The 10,485-nt window shown below is 38.0% G+C and overlaps 1 protein-coding gene across 2 annotated transcripts; it reads right to left on the bottom strand.

Moving 5' to 3' along the window:
• Positions 1-5,075: 5,075 nt before the first annotated feature.
• On the bottom strand, positions 5,076-9,147 carry LOC133682417 (uncharacterized). 2 transcript variants are annotated; one of them, XM_062105762.1, is made up of 5 exons: positions 8,873-9,147; positions 6,912-8,491; positions 6,688-6,713; positions 5,952-6,165; positions 5,076-5,864 (listed from the first exon to the last, which is right to left on the bottom strand). In XM_062105762.1, the coding sequence occupies exons 2-5, from the start codon at positions 8,329-8,331 to the stop codon at positions 5,566-5,568; spliced, it is 1,959 nt and encodes a 652-aa protein (XP_061961746.1). In that variant the 5' UTR covers positions 8,332-8,491; positions 8,873-9,147; the 3' UTR covers positions 5,076-5,565. The 2 variants fall into 2 exon arrangements, with proteins under 2 accessions (XP_061961746.1, XP_061961747.1); XM_062105763.1 differs by having other exon boundaries at positions 8,885-9,147.
• Between the last annotated feature and the right edge of the window lie 1,338 nt (positions 9,148-10,485).

Below are 10,485 nucleotides of genomic sequence, written 5' to 3'. Positions count from 1 at the left end.
CTTGCACTTTGGTTATAGAAGATAAAAGTAATGAACACGGGTTGTTAAATACCGAACCTGTGTGACAAGGATGAACCAAAACAAAAGGGAAAATAAAAGGCAACCTCACTTGTACACAAAGCACTGTTATCTGCAATGCTTTAAGAAGAGAAAACAAGGCAGCAGAGACAGAAAGGCAGGGGAACGAAATCATAGGATAGCAGAGGCAACCACGGGATAAACAGAGGGCCGCCACCACCACCAACCTTCCTCGTCGTCGCCACAACAACCATCTGCCCTCATTGTTGTCAACAGCAGCACCACCAACAGCGGGGATAGAAGCGACCACAGTAGGGGAAAACACAACAGAGGCAGTGAGAAGGAAGCAGAGCAGCTTCAGGCGAAAAAACAGGGCCACCGCGGGATAAACACCAGGCCACCACCGCCAACCTTCCTCGTCTCCACAACAGCAACTGTCTGCCCTCATCGTCGTCAACAACAGCACCAGAAAGAGTGGGGATAGAAGCGACCACAGCAGGGAAAAACGCAGCAGAGGCAGTGAGAAGGAAGCAGAGCAGCTTCAGACGAAAAAATAGGGTCACCGCAGGATAAAAACCAGGCCACCCCGCCAACCTTCCTCGTCTCCACCATATCAACAGTCTGGCGACATTACATCAACTGTAGCAGCACCATCAGCGGGGAAAGGAGCAAGCAAAATATAGTGGAGAGTGAGAAGAGCAGGAACAGAGGAACACCATCACTGAAGTTCACCACCGTTCCCCACCGTTCCCACCGCCAACCAGACTTCACCGCCGCCAAAGGTAACCTCCTCTGCCCTTCTCCTTCTCCTTCATTCAACAGTGAAGAGTGTATAATACACTCTCCACTGTTCCCGGCAAGCAGAAAATTTTTATTCGGGTAAAAATGTGTTTCAATATTTTTGTTAGTGTGGAGACGTAGACTATAATAGTTGTGTGGTGTAAAATTAAATGATAAAGTATTATATCAGATATTATGTTTTATTTGGAAAAAAAATTGTTTAACATGATTCAATTGTTTATTTATCTAGGATTATACATGTAGAAGAAGCACGTTTAAATGCAATATTCAATAAAGCTCATGATGATGATTATGATAACATAATGGATAGTGTTGTTGATCACATTAATTATCGTGGTGATGATGACAATGGTGGATCGGGAGGGGATGGTGATGATGGCGCAAATGATGATGACGATAATGATGACGACGATGATGATAGTGATGATGATGAAGAATCGTTTTGGAAGCGAGAATTTGATATTCAAAAGTTAGCTTTGTGCACAGCTAGGGCTTGCTACATGTATTATGTTAATTATATGCATAAAAAACCATGCATGGTTTCATACAATACAGGCATGTGTTGGTTAACTAAAGTTTTACGAGGACATTGGCAACGATGTGTCAACATGTTTAGAATGGACACATCAACTTTGTTGAGCCTGTGCAGTGATTTAGAAACAACGTATGGGTTAAAGCCTTCAAGAAGGATGAGTGTGATTGAAAAAGTTGCTATATTTCTATATACAATAGCACTAGGAGCATCAAACAGGGAGGTTCAAGAGCGATTTCAACTTTCGGGGGAAACTGTTAGTAGATGCATTAAAGAAGTCCTCGCAGCCATATGTTTGTTTGCAGTCGATGTCAGAAAACCAAATGACTCGAGTTTTACAAGCACCCCACGAGAAATTGCAATGAATCCAAGATATATGCCTCATTTCAAGGTAAGAAAATTTTTTTATTAGTATTGTCAGTATTTAATACAAAAATTCTTTTATGCATTTTAGTAAGTAACGTCATCATATTATCGATGGTTTTTTTTATCAGAATTGTATTGGTGCAATTGATGGAACACATGTGCGGGCTTGCATATCAACCATAAATCAAATTCCATTTATTGGAAGAAAAGGTGTACCGACTTAAAACATAATGGTTGGTTGTAGTTTTGACATGCAATTCACGTTTGTGTGGGCAGGATGGGAAGGCAATGCCCACGATACATGTATTTTTCATGAGACTATTGAGAATATAAATATAAAATTCCCTAAACCACCAGAAGGTAATACAACATAACTTGTTATGTACTTATACATATAAAATTTGTTTTTTATTTACTAATTACATGATGAATGTTGATGTTGTTTCTAATTATAGGAAAATACTATTTGGTTGATGATGGATATCCAAATGAGTATGGTTATTTAGGTCCATATAAAGGTGAGAGATATCACTTACAAGATTTTAGGCGTCGTGGACAACCTAGAAATCGGCAAGAAGTTTTTAATCGTGCACATTCATCGCTACGTAATGTCATAGAATGATCTTTTGGGGTATGGAAACAAAGGTGGAGGATTTTACAAAACATGTCTGCTTATCCATACAAAAAACAAGTTGAATTTGTAATGGCATCCATGGCACTATATAATTACATTAGAAGAAGATCGCATGATGATGTTGCATTTGCAGAATTTGATCGCAATCCCAATTATGTTCCTGATGATATTTTACCAGATGTTGTTACACCTTCTGAAATCAATGGAAACAGTAGTCAAGGCAGGATGAATTTCGTACGTGATGGGATTGCAGATAGTTTAATAGAACAATAAAACATAATTTATATGAAGATTGTTTGTTTAATGATGTAATAGCAGTAGTTAACTCTACAATATTTCAATTACAAAACAAGAATATTAATATATGTCTTTTATAGTTATTTTAGTACCTCAATTTGAAAAGTTTGCCTGTTTGGGATTATGGTAGCAGTGGCGGTTCATAGTGCTTTTCATTAACGAAGAATCAATATAATATTTTTTTCATGTTGTAAAAAATTAATTTTGAGACCGGCACACGAAAACGATCTGAAATAGTAAAAAAATCAAATTACAAAATTTTATTCTGAAAAAAAAAAAATTAAATTTTTGGGAACACGGTTTGCACCGCATAAACAGTTACCAAACACATTAAACTGTTTTTTGTTCAACCTCAATTTCAACCACAGTTTTAACCAAATATATATTTTTCCAAACCAACCTCAACTAAAAGTGTTTTTTATAAAACAATTTTTTTCAAACCCCAACCACAACAACAACCTCAATACCAAACACATTAATGTGTTTAAATTGTTTCATTTGACCTAATTCTTTTTTTACATAGTTACACTTTAGTGTGTTTTATCTTGCTCATGCATGCATGTTGAATATTGATGAATATCTTCGTGCATCACTAGTTTATTTATGATATATCGCTCTGGAATGCATACATATGAAAACTTGAGGTTAGGTAGGGGAGTAATGATACCCTATAACTTTCATTCAGAGTTTAAGTTCATGAAACCATCTGGCTCTTTGTTAAGTGATTGATATACATACCATTTCACCACCTACTAAGCCTTCATATTACTTTCATAAGGGTAATCATTGGGATAGTAAAAGACTCTTTTGAGACTACATAGTGTCTACCTTAATGTCTTACGTAAAAAGATATAGAACCTGCCTATAAGCTATTTGTTCCATAAATAAACATTGTTGCATTAATACATGCTTAACCCTAAAAAGCATCTTGAATTGCGGGACTTAAGGCTAATAACATAGCCAGCATTAAAGAGATGACCTCTATTGAATATGGGTTGGATTCTGAAACCCTATAGTTGTTAGAAGAGGGAATTGCCTGAGATTGGTTGATATTAAATTACTATCCATAAAAAATGTGAGTTGCTCTGAAAATAACTTGAAGAAGCTCATCTCACACATGAAAAGCATTCGCGGGGATGAGTTTTTGAAGAAATATGGGAGGAAATTATGAAGGCGTCCGTGCAGAATTCAGCAATTAAAGCCTTGATGCATTTTGGAACCTCGAGTACCGGTGCTTCACTTTTAGAAATATAGACATGTGTTCTACTTTAAAAGAGTATGGTTTATTGATTGAATTCCTTCAAAATCTATACAAAGTTTACTTCCACCAAATACATGACAAAATGCTAACTGAATTGGCCGAATTGATCAAAATTTCAGATCTCCATAAGATATTGAAGAAAAATGCTACTAGCATAAAATGAAAGATGATCAAAGCGGTATTTAAAAGAATGAAGAATAAATCTAGCTTTATTGAAGAAAATAGCAGAATACGGCTTTAAGAATCTTAAGATTGATGTTATTTCCAAATCTTACATGAATAATCAATTTAGAAATGAATGCAACTTTTGTTATATAAAAACACTAGGATAAATCCATGATCTCTCATTCCATGTTAGTTGAGGAATAATCAAGAATATATTATAGTCTTGTATTGATACATTATAAAACGAATTTTGAATTTTCTTGTAACTCTTTTTTTTATCCTGATCTCTCATTCCATTGTGAGAGAGCAACTCCATCCAACTTGGTATTAATTGTGCACAATATTTCTTTTATTAGAATGCTCAAACAGTAACTTGGATTAGGAGACAGTAGAAAAGAATTACATCTAAAGGGAAAGGTTCACTCATGAACCTTTCTGTCGCTAGCTTTGTCAGACCAAACACATTTTCATTCTCCTTTTTAACAGAGGGAGATTGGTAGATCTTGGCAGATGTTAACCACCGCTTGTTGACGACTGACAAGGTAAAAATGACACCGGGACAGCACAATAAAGAACAAACCTAAATGTCAGACATGACTGCCTCTTAGAAGATGAACTCTGAGAAACGCAATTGTATATCAAAGCTCAGGAATGAAAAACACTGTTCTGAGAGAATATGGAAGGAAAATTGGAACACCCAAGTTGTTCTTCTCTCTTCTAGCCATGCATTATTCTTCCATTTTCAGCCTAATGCAGGATATGACAGACCCACGTCATTCCCCTCATAACAAGCCACCAGGGAGACCAAATGCATGGTTCTACTGTCTTTTTCAAGCATAATGTCAGGATATAGTTTGATTGCCATCATAAATGTCAAACCACTCAAATTGATCGCATTAAAATATCAAAAGCCAAAGACCAAACTTGTGTATACATGACAAGTAAAGCTGATGTGAGGTCTGATGATGTATTTCTGCATGTAACTGTATGTGTGTAAATAATTATTAAGCATCTAAGTTTGAAGAAGTATAATCCCCTCCAGTTAAATCTTTTATTTTTAGCTTCTGATTCCAGATATTACAGCATTACTCCAGTTTGCATGGCACTACATATGGAGGATCAATAGGGGCATGCTGGAGTGTGGTCAAGTCCTCTCAGATTTGCACTCCGAAAAGCAGCAGAGGCTGGGCTGCCCCTTTCTCAACCTAAACAAGACCTCTGTCAAATCTCTCACACAAGTTCCATCCACAATACCTATTCTGATCATAGGAGGAAAGCAGGCAATGTAAACAATTTCAGGCAGGATAAATACCAAAGCAACATTCAGGCTATACAAAATTCGTCTGCAGTCCATTGATCTGATGGAGGATTGATCGTCAAAGATTTCAACTTGCTGCACTAATGTCAACCAGTAAGATAACCAGCACATCCTGCGCACTGCCTATCTCACTTTCCATTCCTAGCATTTTCTCAAGAAAGCTTGTCCCTGAATCACTTGGTATTCCAGACTACAGAAGACCCACTTTTTCTGAATTCACATGGACAAAAACCATTCATGGCCTTCCCCATCAGAGCCATGGCAGCAGTGCTAGGAAACTGCTTCTTCTGGAAGTCTAGTGCTGCCTCTGAACTCTCTGGCTTGGAAACTACCACAGCTCCAAGATTCTTTTTCGGAGATGCAGATGGATTATGAAACCACCTCTGAACCCAAACATGAGACAGTGTTATTTCTTGAATTTTCCTTTCTGGGTCAGTTGAATAGGATTCAGCATTCCTCTGTAACTCTGCATCTGACATAGACACTTTACCATCAGACTCGCTTGTCTTTGGTTCTGAAATAGTCTTACTATGTCTTAGCATTTTGTTGAACAACTTACTAAGTTTCTGGTGGGATGATGCTTCTTCAACTTTGGAAGCACTTGCTTTGAGACGCTTAAACCATCTGCTGCAGGGGTCCAGTCTCACAGGAGTGTCGGGGCAATCACTAGATTTTGAATTTGTGGAGTGCTCGGCATGGGGAAGGAAGCATGGCATCCAAACTCTGGCTTCTTGAGGTGCTTGTCTCCATGTTTTCTGGTGACCTTGCCAAACCTGGAAGTACAATAAGTTCATGGTTTATATCAGGTAATTCGGTGTTCATCTGTCTGACTGAAGGCATTCCAGCTTGAGAAGCTGGCAACTTCTGGACCTCGTTGATGTCCTACAAAGTTTATAACTAATCATGTGAACAAATGAGGCGACGGCCTTGTAAGCCTTTGACTCTGGAAGTTTTTACAGAGTTATGAGCTCTTACATAAATTCCTTGGCCTAAACCAAAGAGAAAAACTAACAAAACAAGGCAAAACACTAGTAGAATATAACTATTATTTGTGGTGGCATGATTTCAAAGCCTAAAGGTAAAAATCCACCAAATTCCTGGGTGGCAATGGCAACTAAAACAGCTGTGTGAAATGCTGACCTAACAAAAGTAAATGAGTAGATCAAATACGTTGTCTATAAACAATGTGCATAAGACAATGTTTTTACCTTCACTAGTTTTTGTAAATGCCAGTGACCTTAGAAAATCACTAGAGGGGACACTATAGCTTAGAGATCAGAAAGGAGTAAAGTTACCTTATCTGACTGCAATGAAGCCACACCTGTAACACAAGAGAAAAAAACTCACTAATTTGCAAACTAGGACTACACTAAAAAGATACAAAACTCATGAACACTGTTCAGATTAGGTAATTATATTTAGCATCTTCATCTGAGGGCTGTGCTCCAAAGCATAGATTGTCAACACTACAGTCTAAGGTTTAACTAAACCATCCATATAAGATATGGACCATACATACCAGATAGATGGTTCTCACAGAAAGCATCCATGTCCATGGTGTCAGTTTCAGCAGATGAATCACTCTCTTCATTGACAGCAGAAGTATTGGCATTCTTAGTGTTTTCTTTTCCTTCAGCTAATGAATCATTCTCCTTAACAACTGCAGAAGTCTTAACATTTCCAGTGCTCTCTTTTCCTTCACTCCCTGTGGAGCTGTCCAGAGGTAGCAGCTTCACTCCTTGCTTGACATGGAAACCAAAATCCGGAGATATTGCAAGGAGTTCAGTCACCATTTTTCCCTTAATTTCAGTGGATATTGCTGACTCTCTAAACATCTGAGCACTATCAGGTAAGTTCACGTCAGTCTTTTTTTTTATGAAAAAGCGATGAGTGGTCTGAGTGTACGTCGGAGGACCTCTAGAAAATTCTTCAATGGAGTCTATTGTAGCACGTATTCTCATTGTCTCCCCATCATGAACGGAGGGCAGTGTTGATAGTGCATATGATCCATTATATAATTTTTCTAATTGGCTATCACCTCTGGTACTGATCTGCCTAGGAAGTAATTCAAAGTCAGAACGATTTGGCATCATGTGAAATGACTCTCTTCGCTGATAATTGCTTGTTGAGGGATCACGAAAGAGAAGACCTGCATTTTTATTCATTTTCATCTCATGAACCAAAGATGTAGAGCCTGGTTCATTAATGTGATCTAACCTAGAGAAAAAGGGGTGAATTGGAGCCCTTCCAACTTCAAATTCATATGGCACAATATCTGGGGTTGACCTTACAAAATCATCCTGAACATGTGCAGAAACAACTCTGCTACTCCTTTCTAGAAAACTATTAGACTTGACCCGCTGCTCTGGAACCAAGTTGAGATCTTCAGCCTGAAACTGAGATTTTCTTTCTTGAATTTCCACCTCAGGAAGAGCCTGTGCCGGTATTGAGGGTAGGTGATCCTCATTTCTCCCGAGGGAAACATCATATTCAGAATTGGTACCAATTCGTGACTTTAAGACTCCTTCACGATTGCCAGAGGACACATCATTCTCCGGATATAAAACACTCTCCCTATCTTGAGAAGGTTTGAACATCGCAAAAGAAGACTGTCCCTCAAACATTTCATTCCTCAACCTTTTCGGACTCATTGTAAGGTTATCGTTCATGACGTTGATCCTTTTCCCCATGTTTACTTCTCCAAGTCCCGTGACAAATTTAGAACTACCAGTTTCCATCTCTGGCCCACTAAGTAAGCTGTGATATTTGTTACCATTACCAACTTCCGGAGGATCATGACCTAATTGTTTTGAAGCTTCATTTGCTTTCCTGCAACTCGCGCGCGTCCAATGAGAAATCCAAATAGACTGGCACTGCTTCGTGGACTTTACGGGAATATCATCCCTATCTTGATATGACTGTAGCACGCGATCAGACATGATGAAGTGGGATTTACAGAAGAATGCTTCAAAGTGTCACAGAATTCCTCCAAGGCTATTCACGTGAAGATGCAGTCAACCAAGTTAAAGTTCCAGGCTTTTTGATGGCCTGCTTCAACCGGGCTATGGACCTAGCCACCACACCAGCAATCATAACCACCTGACGGTAATTAAAATGAATATAAGAAAATAAACCCAATTTGTCAAAATTATCTCAAATTTGCAAACTTTAAAGGTAGCAGCGTCACAACATGTGAATCGTCTCATTTTCATTTTTTTTCTAACTTTTTATTCAAAAAGCAAATAACAAAAACAAGATTTCACTGCAAGCATCTAACTTTAGTACATGTTAACCAAGAACAAAATAAATCCCACTAGAGGAAATAATAATAATTAAAAAAAAAAAAGATCTCCACTTAAAACAAACTTACACTGCGAAGTACAAACCTAAAGGTCGAAAAAGAAATATTACTTTATCTATATTACTTACACGCTCATTCATGAACACATAAAAAGGGGTAGAATGTGTAAGCAAGCTTACAGTTTTATCAACCTCTTCTCTGATTCCCTCTGTAATCACAGATCCATGGATGAAAACATCACTGGGGTGAAGATCAACTTCTTATTAACTTGAAGCCCTTTTCGGAGGGTCTGTAGAAGAGAGGAGAAATGTATGAAGCGGATGAAGAAGAAGAAAGAATCTAAGGAGGGGTTGGTTGGTGCTTGAGTTGCTTCGAGTCTCTGCCTTCTTTTTGCTTTCTTTCTTCTTGCTTAGCCACAGACTCATAAGCCGACGACATAAAACTGACCCCACTTACCTGCACTTTTCAATTCCTCTTTCCTCTATTCTTTTTTATTTTAATATTTTGGCATCGGATTTGCTTTATTTAAAAATAAATAAATAAATAAGCAACAACCATAAATCACATGACAATTACGTTTTTTTTTTCATGTCATTCCTAAATTATAAGCAAAGACCACAAGATTTAGCGTAATAAAGCTTTTACCACAACTAAAGTTTTATTAAGTGGATATTAAAATCCTCAGAAAGCTGCAGCCATATTAGTTAGTGTTCTAGAATTCAATCTTACGTGCCAAACACCATTTAATTAGGGGTATCATCTCCATTGTTTGAAAACAATGGATGTATGTATTGATACTTTAATGCATTGTAACTTACTGTGTAAAATAATTAATTGTTTCAAACATGGCTGGAGTGCCAGCGGCGATGCCTCAAAAGTATGGTTTTTGCATCAACGAACCATGCACAACCTTTATATAATCTATTATTGAAGACAATAAAACACAATTCAAGTTTTGTGCTTCTAGTTATCGTTTGATTTGCTGTCGTTAACAAGAAAGTTATTTGGGTTCATCAACAGCCAGACAACCGCATAATTTTTTTATTGTTTTTGTTCTATGCATGAGCATGATTTTTGGGCTGACATGATCTATATAAACATCAGCACAAATGGGTGGAGGCGGAGGGAGGGTCTTCATAGTTTGGAGATGGTAGAGGGTTTTCTGTCTCATCGAAGATGTGAGACACAAACAGATCATATTCTCTTTCTGCGTAGACGTAAGACTTAAGGTATTCTTGTTGATTGGTTTGATTTAGTTCTCGTAGCATTGTGTCAGGTACTATGTACTTGTCGAAACAGTTTTCAGCAGTGGACTTGTATGTATCCATTGCCGGTCCGTGGCAACACTATAACACGTTGAACATGCAAGGCACCGCCATCTTTTGAGAGCGTTTATGCTCACAATTTTCTCCTTCACTGTATAATAATTGCTCTGCATGAACAACAAAAACAAATGAATAGCTTTTGTGAGGTGTTTATTTCAGTAAATACAATTTACTACAGCCAAACCCTTCCATCCAGCGGCAGCAGGAGCAAATCTCGCAACGCGCTCCTGTGTTCGTTTATGAGATCCGCGGTGTCCATGGGCATGTTATTGTATAAGTCCTCAGGGGGGTAGTGTAGTGGCAAAGAGCTTAAAATCTGCATAGCAGGTCTCGAGTTCGAGTCAGGGCGTGCACCTTTTGTAAGAGCATGGGATAGCCGGGGTTTTACTCACTTACCTGGGCCCACAAAATACGCTTTCCAGGAAGTGTAGTTTCCTCGAAATCCAAAAAAACAAATGTTATTGTAT

This window comes from Populus nigra, chromosome 2 (genome assembly GCF_951802175.1).
Source record: "Populus nigra chromosome 2, ddPopNigr1.1, whole genome shotgun sequence".
Lineage (NCBI taxonomy): Eukaryota > Viridiplantae > Streptophyta > Magnoliopsida > Malpighiales > Salicaceae > Populus > Populus nigra.
Note: the sequence above shows the minus strand (reverse complement) of the source record. Positions and strands in the feature narration are given on the sequence as shown.

Excerpts from the sequence above, each read along its gene's own strand:
- LOC133682417 (XM_062105762.1), bottom strand. The coding sequence starts at position 8,331 with ATGTCTGATCGCGTGCTACAGTCATATCAAGATAGGGATGATATTCCC. Across the intron at positions 6,714-6,911 it reads CTGTGAGAACCATCTATCTG|GTGTGGCTTCATTGCAGTCA; the intron begins GTATGTATGGTC and ends CTTGTGTTACAG. Across the intron at positions 5,865-5,951 it reads ATCATCCCACCAGAAACTTA|ATGCAGAGTTACAGAGGAAT; the intron begins GTAAGTTGTTCA and ends TGTCTATGTCAG.